Consider the following 20,524-nt stretch of genomic DNA (forward strand, 5'->3'; position numbering starts at 1 on the left):
CGTTGTATCTTCTTTCTAACACTTCTCTCTCCTGGGATGTATTTTGCAACTTGACTAAAGATATACAGAAACTCAGTTTAAATATCCTGAAGTTCCTCATGTCCAATATTGCTGCTCAAAACCAGGGTGTGCTTTCTTCATCCTGCCCCATAACTAGGTGGATTCTTCTTGGAGTAGCCATTTTAAGACTTTTCTTATGGTCCATAACTCGGAAACCAGCAATCACTGCTGGCACAGAATGACCTATGGCCAGAGAGTCAATTGTTTTCTTCAAAATGTTTGGACAGTATTACTGAAACATAGGTGAGGGTTTTATTTAATTTCTTCCACTGCTGCTCCCTTCTTAACAGGATTTTCTGCTTTTTTGAACTTCTTTGAGCCCTTGGTCTTGCAAAAGCCTGCAAGTCTTGTCCTGCTTTCATTGAAAGAACAGATTTGATTGAGAGAACGAGCGATTTCCTAAAGCTGTATTGGTTTTGGGTGCGTTGGAACTGTTGGTTCATGCAGGTGAGTGAAAGAACAAGGAGGGGGTGTTACTCAGTTTCAACTTCGTATTTCAGAACGTGTGAGTAAAAGCTGTGGTTAGCGTTCTCGTGCACCATCACAAACACCTCTCTGCATCCCGAAGTGTTGCAGGTTCCCTCCCAGTAGCCTCTGTTCTGGGTGAGAGGGTAAGTGTTCTCAGCTTGAACTAGCACCTTTGCTATCCCATGCATTTTGAGTTTAAACTGAACGTTGCGATTCGCTGGCAGCAAGCCGGAGAGCGGCTCCAGTATTTCATAGTCTTCCACCCACTTGTTGTAACTCTGAGGGAAAGCTGGCCACTTCACTTCAGTGTTCAGGCAAGTGATGAGGTAGTTGAAGATGTAGTCGTAATTGCCAGGATCTGACTTCTTCTTGGCATAGATTTTCAGAACAAAGTTCCCTGCGTGGGGCAGATGGATCTTCAACTCAATTTGGTTCCCACGATGGATTTGCATGATGTGCCGCCTTCTCATATCCTCTGTCAGGCTGCTGTTATCGGAGTGCAGTGAGGCTAAGACGCTTATGTCTTTGCCCAGAGTGAAGGTGACAGAACACCGCCCGTCGTTGGTGTGAATGATGGGGTTGGGGTGTGACGGCCTCAGGAACCCTTGCCGCTCCGTGAACCAGCTTGGTCCAACAGGCTGATGCAGGTCCTTTGGGAAACACATGGCCTTGTCCACAGACTTGCACTCTACGATGTATTCTAACACACAGTCATAGACGACATCTGAGGCTTTGGAGGGCTTGGCAAAGATCTGCAGCTTGTGACTCCCTGTCCTCTGTGGGTAGATATCCAGCTTCATTCCGTGTTTTTTCAAAGTCATTAAACCGTGTTCATCTGTTCCCTTCAGCTTAAATGTAAATAATGTGGCAGAACGGCAATCCACTGATACAGAGGCTTTTCCATTTACTATGAAACACAAAAGAAAAGAAACCACATAAGAGTTTCAGTACATTTTTTGCATGTACAGCCTGTTCTGGGAAGACTATTCTGTCCCAATAAATTGCTGCTTCTCTAATAGTAAAAAAAAGAGCTGCAATTGACAGGTCATAGCTTGTGAGCTGTCTGCTTGGATCAGTGTCCGTCGAAAAGAATGAGGTGAAGAGTGGCCTTTGTTTTGGAGATGTGCATTTATCCTATTTTGATATACACTGAAACGGAGCTGTGGTCCTATAGAATATGAAAGCCTGTGTGAAATATAACTGAAAGTACCATCAGCCCGTGTGCTCGAGAAGGGCTTAATTAGATGTGATTAGACCTGATTGCTAGTCCAGTAGCTGTTCCAAGAAGCTTCAGAGAAAAGTGCAGGAAGCCTCTGGTACATAGGTATGAGATAATCTACCTCCCTATGAGCCTGTTCCCAAACAGCTTGAAGACAACATTAAGTCATAAAATGTTGTTGCTTTAAGTTTCAACTCTGAGTTCTTAGCATTCATAAATTAGCTATCTAGTTAAATTCCTGCAGCTCTTTTAATATCTGAAGAAGGTGATCTTAAATGTGGGCCCTGTAGTTCAGTGGTGTTACCTGAATAGTTTTACGTTAAAAGAGCTGCTGGACTTACTCGGGGTGCTGAGTATTGCATAAAGAAGTGCCTGTTTATCCATCATTTGGGATGTCAGACTTTTGGAACATCGTAAAAGGTTTTAATCTCATTTTCAAGCCAGAGCTGCTAATAAATAACAGTAATACTTCTAATTATGCACCACTGATGCTGGCTGATAGAGTAACTCATCCTCAGCGCTGACTGAGGCTTTCTTTTAGACCCAGGAGCTAGCTACAACAATTTTTCACAGTTTGAACAAAAAAAAAAAAAAGAAAAGAAAAAAAAAAAAAGAAAGAAAAAAGACCCTCCTCTGCCCCAAGAGCTTTGAGTGCACTCTGCTTGCCAGAACCAAGCTGGAAATGTAATTCATTACACGCATGACAGTGTGTGGTGGATGCAGGGCTGCATAAAGAAAGATGCTCTGCAGCTTCCCCGCCACAGGGTGTTACCTGTCTGGATGACACCTGTCTCCGGGTGTGCGGTCAGCAGGCCCAACATGTAAAAATTACTGTTGTGCAGCATGTTGTTCTCGAAATCTTTCAGCGTCAGGGTTGGTTTAAGAAGCTGCCAGTTACTGTTATCTGGGAAGTGATTGTTAATGAACAGAGCTGGGTGAGTCAGAAAATAAAACTCATTGTACCTGGAAGAAGAAGGAAGAGAAAAAAGGAAAATGAGTAATTATAAATAGTTAATTCTTCCCCGGCACGGTGGCAGTGGTTTCAGCAGGAGGAAGTCAGAGTGTTTTGGGCTGCTGAGAAATTGAGGTCTGTGGGTTTGAAATTCTCCAGGCAGAGAAGGAACTTGAGCATTGGTCTTCCATTTCCAGGGCAAATGCTGAGCTGATAAATACCCTGATAAAACCAGGGTATTTGCACTATCCCCTGCAACCATGGGCTCTTGAAGAAAGAGAGAGGCACTGCTTGTTGTTTGAAAGTGTGGAGGCACCCCCTCTCAGGCAGCTGAAAGCTATGAATCAAGTGCCACGCAGTATTGCATAAACTGAAGATGTGATAACCAAAACAAGTTCACTTTCAGGAGTTACACAGCTTGCTGCTCAGGGCCGCTGCCTTTCTACAGGTTCGTGCTCCGACCCTCGTATAGGCAGCCCAGATACCTTGCTTGGGGCTTTGGGTCTTGCTGTGGGACCTAAAATTTGTCACTGTTTGGTGTTTCTTATCACACCTATCAGCTTTCTTCTGCCTTTGGGGTAGGTTTCTGTATTAATATAGAGAATGGTTCTTTACCTGAAGGTGAACTTGGTGAAAGAATCATCAACAACACCACTTCCCCAGGTGCTATCGAGTAAATGCCACCTTCCATCAAGGTAGACAGCGTTCCAGGCATGGTCAGAGTTCCCTGTGAAGGTCTGCCCTATCTTGTACCCGTGCCCCTTAGAGTATCCTGATAGCTTCATGCACTGGATTCCTGCAATACTAAAACAAAACAATAAGATGCAGTAGGAGACTTCTGTTTTAAGCCTTTCAGTGTACTTCTGTGGAAGGACATGAGGAACAATGCCCAGCATGTCTGTAGAACTTCAGTCCTGTAGTCAAGTGGACCAGCTCCATCAGCTCCTCAGGTGCCTCCTTGCAGTTGAGTCCCAGGGGAGTTAGGGGTTTTAAATGTCTAAATGTGCCAGTGTACCTCTCTTTGAAAACTCAAACTTCTGACCCTGGTGACAGACTACTGTGGTGAACGTCTAGGTTATTGCATCTAGAGACAGGCAAGTTCTCCCCTTTGACTGCTGACATCATGTAAAGACTGTATTTTTCTGGGCTGTGCTAGTGAATGACTTCATATGGGGTGGGCATGTGAGAGTAACCCAAGGTAATGATGCCTGAGGTGTTGGGTAGGGGCTGTTTTTTCTTGTAGTCTTTGCATAGGCACTTGGAGAGAGCATCCCACTGGAGGAAGGGGCTTTTCTCTTCCCATTTTTGCATATTCCTTCTCTTTTTGTCTGATGCACCATCAATTCAACATTGTTAGAGGAGGATGACAAAGATGAAGTGTGCTTAATTGCTCTCTGTCTTGTTACTCAGTGGAATCCCTTTGATGCTGTCCACAATTAGCCCACATAATTATAAATTAAAAGTGCGTCTGTTCATGCTTGTGTTCTCTCTGTAACAGTAGACCTGATGTTTGACACCAACTAAGGTATCTTAGACCTCAGGGGATTGTGGATGCTGATTTAGTTTCCTTAAAGAGTGAGCTTGTGCTTGCCCAGGGTACAAATGATTAAATAGTCTCTTTTTAAAAAAATAATGAATACCTGTGTTGATGTGTAAATAAGATTTAAATAAGCACTGTGTTAATAAGCTCTCTGCTGTTGATAGCAATGGAATCTAACATTGGCATCTTATTTCAGCATTAATCTAGAATTGCTTCGCTTAGAGGATTGTCTTTTGTGTAGGATGGTATTGACATTTTTCTTCTTCATTGAAAAGTACATTAAAAGGAACAGCTACCTTAAGTAATAAACTGTGCATGCTTCAAGAGCAAGATTGTCTGCATAATGTGGGTTTAACTCAGAAGAAAAGTGATATTTATGGGGAAGATAATTAGCATGGTTGTTAAGAAGTCAATGTCTGATAACAGATACTGGCTGGTAATTGGCAGTGCAGTAGTGCTTATAGGGAGGATCGCTTTTTTCACGGAGATGATGCTGGTTTAAAGAGAAGGTGGTCAATTCAGCTTCTCATACAGACTTACTGAACTCAAACCTGGACATCTTTGTGTTACTTAGTTATTTGATACTCTTTCTTACATTCTTTCTAAAATTCTTTAAGAAAGAGTATAAAAAATAGAATCATAACTGCAAAGGGCTGATTGAGAGCCAGCTGGGAGCTCATGTTGGGTAACCTGCAGAGAAGACCAAGTTATACACGGAGAGGAGAAATGTGGCAGTACCCCATCCCTGCTAAAGATGGCCAGCAAAGAGGAGGAGGAAGCATGCAGGCCAGCTCTTGTTTAGTGTGGGCTGTTATGTGCCGATAGTGAGGCGCTGCCTGTCACAGGAGGTATTCAAAACGAACGTGGCAGGACTGGAAGGAATGCCATTGAGAAACCTGGTGTCGCAGGTGGTCTGTAAAGTCTTTGCCAGGCTGCAGGCGCCTGCGAGCCAAATTCTAACGTGGAGCTGGGCAGTAAATCTGGAGCAACTCCACTGACAAGACTGGTGAGAGCTTGGATTTACATGATGTAACTGAGACTAGGAGCTGGCCCAGGAACTTTAAGGAAGATTTGATCCTAGGAGTTTCAAAGGGGCCTAAGTACCAAATTCCCACTAATTTCATGGGGATTGGCATCTAATCCTTCTAGGCTTCTCTAGACATTCTTGTTAGCTGGGATATTCGGAGAGAACATTAAGGGACAAGTTGTGCCCTTCGTTCTCTCTGTGCTCTCACTTACAGTGAACGTTAGCAAAGCAGCAAGAAGAGTTTGTGCTTGGATGTGTTCAAAGTTCACAAAAGAAAGGTCAGAGCATTTAAACAGTGTTCTCTCTAATAATGGATAGACAAAAGACCAGGCTAAAACATCCTGTAAAAGAGCAATCCTGTATTGGTGAAAAGAGTGGTCGTGTCTCCGTTTTTGTGTGAATGACTTTATACAGATAAATTAACCAGGCAGAGGGAAGATTGAGAAGATCTCCAGAAATGCTTGAAGTGGCAATGTGATGGCAGAAGATGACCTAATACAAGGTGGACTGGAAGAACTGAATTAAGAAACAGTTGGCAACATCTGCTTGGTGCAGCAAGGAAGTTAAAAGCTAAGTTGTTTTTCTGCTTCAAAAAGAGTAGGAAATCATCTGGATTTTGCTACAGATGTCACTGAAATTCAATGGCACCTTCTTCCCTTTGATTTCAGGTTGACTTTGATTTCATCTAAAAAAGAAGCAAATCTGGCTTCTCCAGAGGGAGACAGAATGGTTTATACTTGTGGTAGGTAGGTGTATGCTTCTGTGCCTGAAAAGAAGGAAAGCTACTGACTGTAGAAAACAGGAAAAGCAAGAAGATGTGAAACCTGGATTATTTTCAGACTAATTATGAATAAGGAGCAGCTAAGTGGTCAGACCAACTGTAGGAAGTGCGGTCAGCTTTGCTCCCAAAGGTGGTGCTGAAACCTCTCAAGTGTAAATAATTGTTTTGCCTTCAGCGTTAATTCTGGTAAGGGAGTTTCTCCCCAAGTTTGGACTGCTAGGTTTTGCCCTAAATTGAATTAATGAATTTACACTCCCTGACTCACTCGGCCATGCTACCTCCTTGAGTTGGTTGTCAGCTGAGAAGCGAATTCTTGATAAATGCTGCTAAAATACTGGTAAGAAGCCTGTGTTTACATTCATTGCTATTACACCTGATGTTTGGAAACTGATGTTTTGTGGCCAGTTTCCCATTCTCCGTGCCCACCTTTCCTCTGTGACAGGAGTCTCAGCTAATGGGGAGAAGTCTGGCTGCCAAAGCTGTGGTCGGAGGTGACAGTGTTGTGTCTGCCACAGGAACTCTTCTCTCTGCTGGCACTGGGACAAGTAGGACTCAATCAGTGTCAGCCGTTGACTTCAGCAGGACCCTTTGTGGGGGACTCCTGGTGACTGGCAAATTGGGTTCTTTGTCAAAGTGGCCTCAACGGGAGCTAGGAAAAAAAGGCATGTTAAAAGACCTTTTTCCCCAAAACTTGGCTCTGAAAAGCTTTTCTACAAGAAGACTGCTCTTTGCCTCTTGCCTTTATGCTTAGACTCAGCATAAGACTTGAACAGTGCACAAGAAGAAGGGATGAGGAAATTCCCTTGCAAGAAAGGCGTGTTGTCTTTGGTTATAGTTTTTCAGGAAAGGAGCTAAACATTTTGCTAATATTTGACAAAAGTAATAGGCTGGATGACTGGGAGGTTTCCCAAATCACAAAATGAATAATCAACCTGGAACTGAGGAATTAAATCAACAGAGTCTTTAAATAGTAAAAGATATCCTTGGAAAGATTAATGTTTGTAATGAACTAAACATATGCTTTTTAATGAACAGATGCAAATTTCCCCCACTTCTAACTGCTAATAACTGTTCCATAAGATGCAGTTATAAATTCATACTTCATCATCCTATTTCTTTACTTTACTCTTTAGAAATCAAGATCCGATATCGCGGGATATATTATTGGTTGGAAGCATTCACCTCTTTAGCATCTGGCACAGCATTTTTTTTTTCTGTCCTTTTCCCTGTTTGTTTCATGGTGAAAACCTTCCCAAATCTTTTTGGATGGTGTGGAAAGCCAGTTTTTACTTACACATGCCAATTAATAACTGGTCTTCAATCTTTTCCAAAGCTGTCTTGTAAATGGAAGCTGCTCTGCCGAGAAGGTGCTCCCTGGGAGAGCCACCGTGCAAGCACACGCTCTTAGGAAAGTACACCATTGCTTTCTGCTGTTAGGAAAGCCCCTTCCAATCTTGTGTCCCTGAGTCGTCAGGTCCAGTTTTCTCCTCTTGGGCAACCCTTCTATGTAAGGCTGGTCCCAAACTTGCCAAGCACCTTCCTTGCCTTCACTACTCCTCTAAACCAAACTATTACATACAGCTGTGAGAGGCGAGATGCTGCTCCTTGCTGTGGTGCTTGAGGGTTGCCTTGTGCAACGGCCATCTCCTTTCTTTACTGGGTTGGAGAAACGGGAGGGAGAAGGGATTTGCGCTGCATTCATATGCAAGGCGCCTGTGCTCCCTGCCAAGGAATGGGCTGCCTCTGCTATGAAATGGCTCTGTGATTGTAAAGTCCTGCTTTGTGGGGGAAATCCCAGTTGTTTATGCAACTAATCCCCAGTGAAGTCAACAAGGTTTTGTACGCAGGAGAATGGATTTTAGTCATTAAATGCCGACGTAGCTATAAAATGGGAATTGCAGTATTGGCCTCAGCAGTGATGCACCTTGAGGTTGACTGCAGAAAATGGTGCGGTAAGCGTGAAGCAGTGTCCCTGTGGTGCTTCTGTAGTGGGGGGGAGAGGGCATCTCCAGAAGGTTTTGGGAAAGCTCCTTCTGGGACTGTGCCTGCCTCTTGCATGGGAGCATGTTGGAGACAACACTCCTTCTTGTTTAAGTCTTGCCATGCTTTTAACCTTCACATACAGATACTCAAAGGAAGAACTTAGCTTCTTCTAACCAAATTAGCTCTGTGTTTTCATCTGCCATTATGTTAATGCAATGCGAAGCTCAGCAGATGGCACAAAGTAAATTATGCTGGGGAGGGGGGGTTGGAGGAGGAAGCAAAATTGACCTTTCTAGGACTTGCTGTTTTTCCACAGCATGGTTTGAAAGCTAAAGTTCCATGTCCTGCTTAAAGTCACATCAGTCAATGCAAAGGCAGACAGAATAGCCACAGAGATGACAATGAATGTTAACTCTCCCTGGCATTGAATGTTTGTGAGCTTAATTTACCTGCACATTTGTTCAAAGAGCCCAGCGTATCCCTCACAAACGCTCTTCCCCATCTGAAGCACATCTATGGGTTTGCTCGACAGCTGGCTTTTGTTATGGTAGCCCACTACGTCGTATTCTGTGGGAAGGAACACAGACGAAAGTTCATCCAAAAGCCTGAGGCAATGGGATCGACGGTCAGCAGGAGCAATGGTTGGATTGCTTTTCATCTCTGTGAGCGCGAGCAAAGAGAAATGAGCCGTGCTGTGTGCTGCACAAGGATGTCGTGGACGGCTGGTGGGGGGAGAGGGACGAGGTCTATCTCTCATCACTGTCTGTTCTAAGCCTGGGCTGGGATTCAGCAGTTGAATCCAAATGGGAGGAAAACTTTGCTTTTTGAAAGAAAGTGGGCCTCCCCAGGGGCTGCCCTCCTGTGGGGGGGATCTAAAGTCTCAAGAGCTCCTGGTAAAAAACAGAGCGCTCTACATTTGAAGGAGTCAGACTCTTGTTACTGTCAAAGGAAACCATTGAGCTTTTTGCACTCTTTACAAGCAATTTGTATTAAAAACACCTGGAAAGTAGCTTGTTGGGAAATACTTGAAATGATTTGTTGCAAGTGAATCATATTAATACCTGGAAGTGTAGCAAATCTTAATTTGTTTGAATGCAGAAAAGTGGCACAGCAGGGTTCCTTCAGACAGAGCTTGGGGAACTGGTCTGGGAAGGTTAATTCAATACTGACCAACCTTGGTCACGTCCATAACCTCTTTCTTAAAATGCGAACATATTTTTCTGACAAAGCTCTAAGGAATGCTGCATCAGCTGATTCTTCCTTCCTCAAATGCTGTAGAAGAGGGGAAAAAAGCTGGCAACATGCTGTATTTGTGCTTTGATGAAATGCTGCAACTGCTTGTCTTTTATCTAAGGGGCTCAGCTGGCGGCTGCCCCAGGGTTGGCTCATGGGGCTGTAGGGAAAGCCTGGCTTTCTCGACCTGGGCTGTTCACTGGGCCACCAGCAAAGCTGCAGAGCATTTTGAGGGGTATGGAGAGCTAGCTGGCTGCACGGGGCTCTGTGTTTATGCTAGAAATGATAGCTAAAATAATTTCTTTTAGTGCTGTTGCTGCATGGAGGTAGCAGTCCATCGCAGGGAGGGAGTTGAACTGGGTGGGAAGAGATATCCAGGGAGCAGCGCTCTCACTTAAAATCCAAACAAGGACGGAGTTTATATTGTCAGTGCTCTTCCAGGATAGATACACTGCATTTTTGTGAGCCAATTTAAATTCCTAGCACTGTGTTTATTTCCCATGCATGTAAATGGGGGTCAGCCTCTGCAGGAAGGGAGGAGAACTGAGGCCAAGATGGTGTAAAAAAATCTTGTGAGGAGATCACAGCATACCTGTCAGGGATCAGAGACATCCTGTGAATGTGTGTAAGGTAAATGGACTGAGTCAAACCAGACTGGCCGTCCCAAGCAGGATCTGGCCCAGGCAGTGGCAGGCAGAAATGGGAGCTCAGCGCTGGGTGAGCCAAATGCTCAGTTTCAGGAAATGCAGTGAAATCAGCAGTATGCATATTTAAGGGAAAGATTAAAGCTGCTTGGGATTGACCTAACTATGCTAACCGTGCAGTTGCTGGCAAAGCTCTGCTGATCTCAGTGGGCGTGAGATTAGGCCAGTGCTTCCCGAATTGCTTTTCTGCTCTCCATCAGCGAACTGCACCTCACCAGAGCCCATCAGGATGGGTAAGAGGTGAGGGAAAGACTAGCTGTGCTTCTCCCCCTCCTCCCCCAAGAGTTAATGGCAAAGAAATGTTTTTGCATATGCATATGCATATGCACATTCAGATTCCCCCGCCAAGGAGCTTGGGGTGGCAAGAAGCTTTTTGTCCCCTCTGATGTGCCAGACTGGAAAGGCTACAAATGCTGCCTCATCCTCCTTCCTTGTCCTCTTTGCATCTCGGTTATTTCTGAAATGCCAGTGTTGCCTGGGTTGGGGTTGGCTAGGAAGGGGAGGGGAAACTGAGTGATTGCAGCTCTCATGAAGGTTGAAAGGGTGCACGTACAGGCAGGAACGGCAATCAAGCAGGTGCCAGCACGTTTTATGAAAGCTGGCCTCTCTGATGTGCTGCACTGACCTGGCTGATGGACATGTTAGGTACCGGCTAGAGACTGGAGCGCAGGATGTATCCACGATACACAGGGGCAAAGCTGGCTGCGAAAACAGCCAAGAGACTGTCAAAGGCAAGAGGGCACCTCACCCAGGGCGGGCTGTGCTGAGCAGTGGGCTGGGTCCAGGCTGCTCCTTGCAAGGGCTGGTCTGCTGCCCAAAGAGGGAGAACAGAGGAGCTGCAGAAGCAGCTGTGATGACACTGAGCTGGGCAAGGCAGCTTGATGGTTCCCGGTGGTACCTAAGCTATGCCGAGACCCTCCTGGAGCAAAGGCACCAAGATGCAAAATGCTCTAGGAAGGGCTGCATGGGGGGTGCGGGGATTCAGGACAGTGGTGGAGATGAAACTTCTGGTGGTGCTGGATGGCTCTGAATGTGACAACCAAGCCTCTGGTGCTTGGCAGCCTGGCTTCATGCTCCGGCTGCTTAGTTGATAGGGACTTGTATGGTTACACCCGCAAATAAATCACATAGGAGCTGCAGATTCATCACATGGAAAGAAATCATTTACACGCAAACCTTGTAGGTCCTGGCAGTGCTAGGAGAGGGAGTATGGAAACAGAGATCGTGAGATAACCTCTGAATATATTTCTGGATGAATACATCCAGAAAGCCTTCCTACCACCCACCATGTGAAACTAACCCACAAGATATCTAGTATACTGCAATGACAGAGTAACAAGGGTGACAGCAACAGCCTTATCTTCTCAACTGAAGATCTCAACCTACCTATGTGATGACATATCCATATCCATATGGCTCGGACTTTCTCCAGATCAGTCTGGGCTTGTTTAAGCAGGGCTTTAACGAGTTCCTCTACGCTGTTCTTGACGTTTACCTGTTTGTGAGGAGGAAGCATTGCAAGATCGTGGTGAAGAAATTGCTATGGTAGATCTCCCTTCCTTCCCCGCTCCCTTGATCTTCTAAAGCTAGTGAGACCCAGCCTGCTGGGAGACTGCTCTAACTCGAGCTTCATTAAAAATAGAAATACAAAGCTGTAGTTCCATGTTTCAAGCAAGTATTTTTGGTCATAGTTTTCCCTCCTAGAATGGGATCTCTGTTGCTCATGTTTGCAGGGAAATGGTTTTTCACTTCTTTGGGAGATTTTGAGGCACTTTCCCTGATAGCTCAGACTAAGTTGGTGTTAGTGCTGGTAGCTAGGTTTCAAGGAATGTCCCTGCAGGGGAGGGAGAGAGGACAGAGGCAAAAGCAAGACTGACTGACTTACTTTTAATGCGTAGGCATCCAGCTTCTCAAATTGCTGCAGATCTACTGGCATGGATTTCAAAGAGGATTTGTCCCATGGATATGCTGGGAAGAAACAAGTTGTCATTGTCTCGGGAAGGGAGGGGGTATTTTTCCTGGCTGTATGCTTGAACAAGGGGACACTGCGGAGCTCCTGCCCGACCCATGGAGGCATCCATCAGCGGGTGCTTAGGGAGCAGAGGACACGAGGGCACTCACAGAAGGTCCCTGCCAGCTGCATGAGAAGCAGGAGCCATCCTGTCTAGTCTGGTATAATTTGGGCAATGCTGGAGCAGGAGGTGCCCCTGCATCTTTGGCACTGTATAACAGAATAGAAAATCCCAGGATATTATACGGAGGTGCACAAGATATAACGCAGGAGTATCAGGGAAAATCTGCACTGTGGGAACCCTGGCAAAAACTTGACTTTTTAAAAAACTCAGCAGAGAGCTGTATTTCTTCAGTAGTTTTGCTGAAAGCGATGACTATTTTGCATGGTAAAGGGCCATGATTCTGCACAAATTCAAGCTCATGAGAAACGTTACATGGGGAGCAGCTGGACTGAAACTCGTGTGCCTGCCCCTCTGCATCTTTGCAGGCTCTAGGCTCCTGGTTCTACTCAGTGTGAAGAAAGGGTTAATAACTTGCCCTAATTAATCAGATAACTTATTTTTTAACAGCCTCTGAATGAGCTGACACTGTTCTCTCTCATTAGTGAGCCACCCGAGTGATCCAGCTATAGCTCAGTGCACAGATGTATTGGATGGACATCTCCCCTGGACCGCCGTCTGCTCAGCACTCCTTTTTCTTCTGAGCTGGTGAGAGAAGAATTGAGCTCTACAGCAATCTCTCCCCCTGTCATGTGCTGTCAAAGCCGTTCAGGACTAAGGAGATTCTTCTAGCTATCTCTGTGGGACTGTTATTTCTCTGGAAAAAAGGATTTAAAAGAGATCACAAAGTGAAAATGCTGTTGCGTGACTCCCAAGTGCTGGAGAGGTGAACGAATGGTGCCGTAGAGCTGCTGTTTGCCTGGAGAGAGGTGACAAGAAGTGAATTGCTTTGGGCTGCGTGTGGGGTCTATTCCTGACTTGCAAAGGTGTTTTGTTAATGTGAGCCCTGTTTTTCTTGGAAACCTCTGCCCCAGGGAGGGCTTGTGGGGCATCCTGGTGACGGTGCAGCCTGCCAGGCGAGATGCAGGCACATCCCTGTGCTGGGCAGGCGCCCGTCTGCCAAAATCAACGTGTAGGCACACAGCATCTGTTTCTTTAACAGGCTTCTTTGTTTATCTCGGTTTTCCCTGAAAAGGGCTATTACACTGACCTAACGAGAGACAGAGCAGATTTACGCGTTTAAAGGTTCCCGCTCTCTACAGCTCTGAAAATTACTTCTTTCCTTTTGGGAATGGGATGTTTTTTTTAAAATTGTTTATCGCTTTTTTGTCTTCGTCAGGTTATAGCTGCAAAGGCTCACTGCGGATGCGGAATCTGCAGTAACTCATGCAGCCCTGTGCAGTTAGGAAGTGTGCATCGTGCCTGTTTGCAAAGTAGCCTTCCTTGGGTGTGGAGCCTTGGGAAGGTCTCGGGCACGTGTGACATTCCCAAAGCCATCCCCATCTGCCACCCTGATGAACAGGGGGCTGGGAAGCTGAGTGCTACTCATGGTAATAGAAATTAAATCCCTTGTCTTGAAGAAATTAAATACCCTAGGCTTGCAGCAGGGTAAGCCCTGTTCTAGGACTTAAAGGCTTCCTGTCTGGGGCTGCCCCACGTTGTGCTCCACCGTGCCACCACCCTGGGGCAAGGGGACAGCTAATAGTTACCGTGCAGGTCTTTTCCTCCTGGCGGCTGCGGGGCTTCGGTCTTCTGGAAACCTAGAGAATTGGGGAAGGGAACGTGAGGTGAGCAGTTGTTGGCAGGGGAAAAAAGACAAATAGAAAAAAGTTATTCTGGGGAGCAAACTGGGTGGAAAAAGCTGAAATTGAGGCTTTTCTTTTCCCATTCCCTTGCATTCGGACATGGATGTCAACAGCCTGTGGAGCGTGGGTGCAGAGGAGAGAGGGATGAAGCAGGCCGCCTGGACTGCCACTGCACCCTGCATCCCCTCTCTGCTGTCCTGCGGCTCTGCAGAGGCCACATTCCCCAGCAGTCAGACATCTCCTGTTCTAGCCCGAGGGCTGGGGATATCTAACCTCTGCCCACCACCCGGCCAAACCCCGCAGGCATGGAAGAAGGGAGAGCTGAGCTCCAGAGCTGTTAGATGATAACCCTGCAGAGAGCTCTGCAGCAGCTGGAGGATTTCTGAGGGACACTGCGGCCCCCAGACTGTCACCACCTGCCTTATCCCAGAGCCTGTGGAGGAGAAGACTCCCCTTGCCCTAGGAGCAGAAGGATTTTGCTCCTCAAGCCCCAGGAGTTGGCAGGGTCCAGCAGCATCTCCCTGGCAGGGAGAGTGGGCTTAGTGGTTGGCATCCTCTCAAGAGCCTCGAGCACCCATGGGGAGAAGGGAGCCTGTCTCCTCCCGGGAGCAACCTCCTGGGCGAGGGCTAGCTTGGAGACATGCTGTGGCAGAGCAGAGCCTCACCTTTGTTGTCCTGACCATTCAGGCTGGGCAGCCTCCGGGGACCTGCAACAACCCCGGCATGGTTAGTGCAATCATTGGAACCCTGACCCTGGCTCAAGGGGTGCAGCATCTCCTCGAGCTCCCAGAGGGCTTCTCGCCCTCCCTACTTCTGCAAAGGGAAGGATGTGGCCCCTTCTGCCTCCCACCCTTGACCCGCTCTGCCAGGATTCAAAGCCTGGGCTGTACCTTTTCCAAAGGAGAGTTTCTTGAAGAGTTGTGGGGTGGCATCCTTGGCATGAATTTCCACTGTCACTTGAGTTCCTGCAAGAAATTATGACAAACTCCCTAAGAAAGGGAAAACTAACCAGGACATGGAGGAGAAGGGCAGCATTGCGTGTCAAGGCATCGCTGAAGCCAATTCTTAACTTTAGCAAAAGAAGTGGCAGCTCTGGAGATTGCAAAGGTACCACAGTGCTTGGCTTTCCTGGTACAGCAAAGCACCCTTAAGAAAAACTGTATAGCCAGAAAGCTTCTGGTCACCTCTGATGTGATTTGTAATTCTCAAAAAATAAAAGACAGCCAGTTATAGCCTAACAGGTGATAAAGCGGATCATAAACAAAGCAGAGGTCCTCAGCAATTCTGTGGCAGCTTAAAAAAAAGGTTTAGTACCATATTAAATAGCTCTTGATGGAGATACAGTAAGCAGAGAATCAATTTCTTTCATTGATTTTTCTTGGAATCAAACAGAAAAAGGCTCAGAGCTATGAAAACGGTTTGACTTGTGATATTAAAACCTTTGGCAGTGGCCGTTGCCTGTAAGAGGCAGCGTCCTGGCAGAGCCAGCTGCAGTCCAGGCATGACCTGGGAATTGCGCTCTGCGTGCCATGATGCTCCAGAACAACCTCAGATGGAAATCTGGGGGTCTTGTGTTTCCAGTTTCACAGAGAGAAGTACAAGGAAAAAAGTTAGGGAGTGTCTTGTAAGAATTACCTGAACTTTTTGAAAGAGACTGCATTTTTTTGGCAAGTATTTCAGAAGGTTTTGCAACCACCGAGGTTCCCTGGAGGACCTCAGCGTGCTCGTGGGCTCCCCATTTTGGATCAAACAGAGGTTACTTTGGAGACTGAAGGCCAAGATGTTAATGCACCTCAGGGCTGCCATCCAATCGCACGTGATACCTCCCACAATTTTATTGAGAGTCTTGTGACATTTGGGATTTTCCTTGAAAGCTAGCTAATTAGGTAGAAATCTGTACTTTCATCAAAGAATAAGTTTTTCCTCAGAATTTAACTTTAGAAAGAAGTTTTCTTTATCTGCTGTGATTATGCAGAAGTTTGATGTCCTTTAAAGCTCCAAAAGCATAAGGCAAGAAAAACTGTAAAAACTGTAAAAAACCCCTTTTAAATCCTACCGTTTTACTCCAATGCTTGCATATATCAGGGTGTCAAGATTAGAGCTGGTTGGTGTATCTTGTCAGTTAATTCAAAGGTAAAATGAAGCTGTTTCTCAAATACATGACTTTTTGTGCAAGCACTCTCATTTCCTTACGATTTTTGTATTTTCAGGGGTCCTTTTTTGTTTCTCAAGGTGATTTTTATCTTTGGGTTTCTGTGAGTTTTCTTGCCAACTTCCACTTTCTCAGTTTTCCCCCATAAATTAAATTATTTTGTTTTCAAGAAACGAATTTAATGACGAGGAATGCCTTCTTCCAGTAAGTTTAAAAGGCATTTAACAACTGAAAAAATGTAATTCCACAGAAATTTTTCCAAACTGCTGCATCCATTGCTTTAAAAACTAATGGTATGAAATGGTTACTGATGTTTTTACTTTTTTTTTTTTTTTTTTTTTTTTTTTACTATTCTTAATCAAAACATCCTTCATAAAAAAAACACTTGCATTTCTCCTCATTCTCCATGGCCAGACAAGTCCTTGGCCAGTGAGAGCTTTGGGGCATAGCTGGCCCAGCACTGCCCCTGCTCTAGTGCAGGGATGGCTCCTTGCAAGGATCTACCCTATGAAAGGACTTCTGCAACCAGTTGTCTTAAGCTAAACTTCTGCCAATATTATTTCTTCCAGCCCTTGCACCCTTCCATCAGCACTGGAATATCTGACAATGGCAGGAATATGTTATTATCATGCTTTCTAATTACATCTATGCTATGTCCTGGTGGGCAGGGGGATGGTGGGAACCCAGGTGCTCCAAGACCCACATCCACGCTGAAAGACCCAAGGATTCTCCAGGCTCCCCTAGGATTTTTAATTCTTCATGCTCAAGATCACAAAATGGTCAGGGTGGGGCTTTTTTGCTCTTTAGGGGTGTTCTGTGGTTACTTTATTACAAAAATCTTGAGTGGGAGCTCACTGAAGCCCTGCTCTGAAAAACCATTATCCCTTGGGTTGCCACTTACCTTCGTTAGAGTAAGAAGTAACGGCTTGCGTCTGCTTGCAGAGCTCCCTGGAGACTCGCTGGCCTGCTTGTACAAAGAAAAACATCTCAGTGCTTTGAAGAGAGCGGAGATGCCTGGCACGGAGGCAGACCAAATCTGTGCCTTTGCTCAGCAGTGAAGTAAGTAACGACACAAGAAGCCTGACCTTGTTCTCCAGCTTCAAAGCCCAATTGCTTGTGGTCCAGGGGTGCCTGGCCCCACTCCAGAGGGATGCTCCAGCCCGGGGAAGGGCTGGACCAGGCTCTGCCACTCAGGGCGGGGAGGTTAGGGTGCTTGGACCAGCGGGCGTGTGTTTGGAGAGCTGGGTGGGAGGGAAGGGCAGGGTGGGGAGCTTGGAGGCGATGCGGTCCCTGAATGGGAGCATGGTGCGATTCTCAGCATCTCAGCCTCATCTTCATCTCTGCCCTCTGTGCTCTGGGAGCCCCTGACCATCTCAGTAATGCCGACCAGCCCCAGGGTCCTTGGGGCAGAGGGAGGTGCGTGGAGCACCTGGCATGCCCAGAGAATTGTAGGCAGCATAAATCTGCTCCCCCGGGCTGCGCTGACAGTTAGCCAGGGCGGTCAGCAAATGCCAGGTGACGCTGAGCCATAGCTCCCACGTGGCTTTGGATGCTCGAGCCTTGCCGGAGGCAGGGTGGACGTTGGCCAGGATGCCAGGGCGATCCCTTGCTCTTTTTCAAAGCGTCGTGGGATCGCCATCCTGCCAGCCACCAGCGCAAGGAACCTGGTTTTCACGGCTCGTCCTGAAGGCCAGATACCATTCGTACCTCATGGCTGTGACAAGGATCAGGCCCATGAATGATGGGATTTCGTGGCGCAGCATGGGGCCACAGCCTGTTTACCTCGGTGGGGTTGGGGTGAGGCTTATGTAATACAGTTTGTAAATATTGCGGCAGCACCAGCTGCTCCGTGGTGTCAGAGGCTTCACCAAGATGCTCAGCAACCGATTAAAGGGGAATTTATTAACCCCTGTGGTGCTAGAGGAGCGAAAGCTCTGCCTGCTCCTCTGGCATCTGAATTCTTAGTAATCTTCACGGGGATTTAAATTGTGCCTAAGGTAGAGCTGCAAGGAAAGGTTTCCCATAGGCATACTAAATACCCCTGCCATTAGTTTAGGGTGGTGAATGATTGATACTGTCCTCTCGCTTTTAATGAAGGCTTTGACTTGTCTCTGCAGCTCCAGTTGCAGACCCTCTTGAGCATGATGGAAGAGTGAGAGTGTTGAATATTTATCTGCTTCCCGGAGCGGAGGCTTTTGTTATCTGGTGTCTGAGATCATCAGATTTGTTAAAAACAAACAAACAAACAAAAACCTAAAGTTGTATCTTGCCATGAGATATTGCTTGCTTACAGTCTGTGAGCGCCATCCAGCCACCACTGATTTCAGAGGGGCTTGGATCAGGGCTCCCATCAAGTATTGTCATGGCTTTTGTATATTGCCATTGCTTGGTCTGTGGCAGCAAAGCTCCTGTTTGGTATAACTAGAATCCACTGTTTGGTACCGTGAGAATTACTTGTTGTCTTGCTTTACCTTTGCCTCCCCACCTTTCTCTGCTAGACACCATATTAGGCTTAGACTACCAGGAAAGAAAATTGGATGGTCTGATTCCCTTCCCCAGGAGCTGCTCTGTCTTCTTGCATCGCAGTCCTGCAGCCTGGCTGCGTGCAGCCAGGGGTAACCCCTTCAGATGCTCCTTCTGAACTGTTTCAGGGCAGAGGGGTGAGGAACTGGCAGGGGTACATTCAAGACTAGCAGCCACATTGTTCCTGGATGACAATTACACCTGCCTCGCACTCAGCAATCTCTGAGCGGGGGAGATGAAGAAACGACTGGTGGGTAGATGGGTTGAAACCCCAAAGGTTTCTTGCACACCCCAGATCCTGCTTAAGCTGTGTGAGTGCCAGGGAAATCTCTGGAAACTCTATCTGCAACCTGAGCAATTTGGGGGACTGAATTTCCCCTGCCATCAGCTGGCTGTGAAATGCAAGACCTCCGTGCACCTGAAATATGACCGAGCTCCATGGCAGCTTCAGGACAATCCCCTGCAAATGGCCGTGCCCGGGCTCTGCAGTGCCACCCATGTGCATCCTGGCCACGGGGCAGAGGACGGCATGGAGGGGATGCTTTCCATGAGACATGGCCAGAGGCCCTCTGCCTATCTCCATTGAAGCCGCTCAAAGCACTGGAAAGGGATGGGTTGTTTCAAGCATGTTTATGCTTGAGAGGCACAACTGGGTGCTAACAGCTTGCAAATGGATTTTGTGTACTGCGGTTAGTTTATCGGTAGAATGAGAAGATGACATACCGTTAAGGTCTCTCCTCTGAGGTGGCTGTGATCTGCTGTTTCCATTTCCATCATCCTGCAAACCTATAAAATATAAATGTGAGATTGGCAGGCTGACCTCCTGGAGTGAGGTTTTGGCAATGCCCGGAGGCCTAGCACCCCAAAACCTTTCATGTAACCCATCATTCCAGCTGAACCTAGGTGTCACTGGGATCCACTTTCCCTCTTGTCTGTAGTGTTTGTTGCAGCCCCTGTTGCTAGCGTATGAAATAGCAGGAGGAAGAAAGTGCAATAGTCCAGGTCTAAGTTGCTTGCTTGTATTTGGGTAGGTGCTGGATGCTGTGTTAGATTAAGCATGAACATGACTTCTGTGTTAGCTTTGCCTAGCCTTGTTAGCCTGGAACTGGTTGTCTGAAAAATCTAGCTTTCCCCCAAGGTTTTAGATCAGGAATACTCCTTTTTCTCCTTTTATTTCTGCAGGGAGGGTCTCCTTACAGTTGCAGAGCACAGCCTTAGCTTTTTGGAAGATCCCCTGAAGGATAGGAGCTGGGCCAGGGAGACTGTCCCAAACTGTAGCTATAAATGGCTCAGGGTAGTCATCCTTGGGGACAAAGCCTAGACACGCTTCAAACAAAACAGTTTTGCCCCTGTACTCTGTTGTAGTAGGTACTGGTCTGGGATGAAACTGCCGAGCTCTCCCCCTGCTCCCCTTGCACAGCTGAGAGAGCCCATGGAAGCATCTCAGGGCCACTGCAGGACAGAGCAAGTTGCAAATGTGGTCCTCAAATTAGTATCTGTGCGCACGTCACCTCCTCCTGCGCCCTGGATTGCATGCACCAGAGCCAGACACCAAGCAACATGCAGCATGCAGCACTGCATGAGCAAGGGCTCTCCTGCACCAGGAGGACCAGCGAAGGCACGCTGGGTTTCTACAAAGAAATGTTTCAAGTTTGGGGGTTTTGCAGCATGTCTGCAAAGGAGAAGAGGAGGGGGGGAGCAAAAACCCTTCTCCAAAGCTGCTGCTTCGCTTCACCGTCTCCTGGGCAGCTGGTGCTGCACCTGCAACCCTCCCCTCCCTTGCACCCACTGCAGGCGGGACGTTACCTGCGCTTCGGCTGCCTTCTGTCTGCCTCTCTCTCTGCCGTTTCTGCTTGCTCGCTGTCTCCTCAGGGTGGACAATAAGCAGCAAATTGATCGTTACTGCACTGGGATCTGTCCTAAAGTCCATGGTACCCATCAGAGCATGGCCAGGACGCCGGTCCTCCTGTGGAGCTGCTGCTGCTGCGAGCTGCCGTGTTTATTTTCCACCCTTGGAAAGGCAAGTGCGCTCCCTCACAAGCCACAGCACCGGCGGGCTGGCCCT

General features: G+C 47.0%; 1 protein-coding gene across 1 annotated transcript; it reads right to left on the bottom strand.

The window, feature by feature from the left end:
* Positions 1-533: 533 nt before the first annotated feature.
* On the bottom strand, positions 534-20,398 carry KY (kyphoscoliosis peptidase). The gene is made up of 12 exons (XM_009462757.2): positions 20,266-20,398; positions 19,183-19,245; positions 16,838-16,900; positions 14,675-14,749; positions 14,450-14,491; positions 13,689-13,739; positions 11,853-11,935; positions 11,354-11,462; positions 8,480-8,597; positions 3,315-3,503; positions 2,520-2,710; positions 534-1,435 (listed from the first exon to the last, which is right to left on the bottom strand). The coding sequence occupies exons 1-12, from the start codon at positions 20,396-20,398 to the stop codon at positions 534-536; spliced, it is 2,019 nt and encodes a 672-aa protein (XP_009461032.2).
* Between the last annotated feature and the right edge of the window lie 126 nt (positions 20,399-20,524).

The sequence above is a fragment of the Nipponia nippon genome, unplaced genomic scaffold (assembly GCF_047370975.1).
Source record: "Nipponia nippon isolate SJK-2023a ecotype South Korea unplaced genomic scaffold, ASM4737097v1 scaffold_7, whole genome shotgun sequence".
Lineage (NCBI taxonomy): Eukaryota > Metazoa > Chordata > Aves > Pelecaniformes > Threskiornithidae > Nipponia > Nipponia nippon.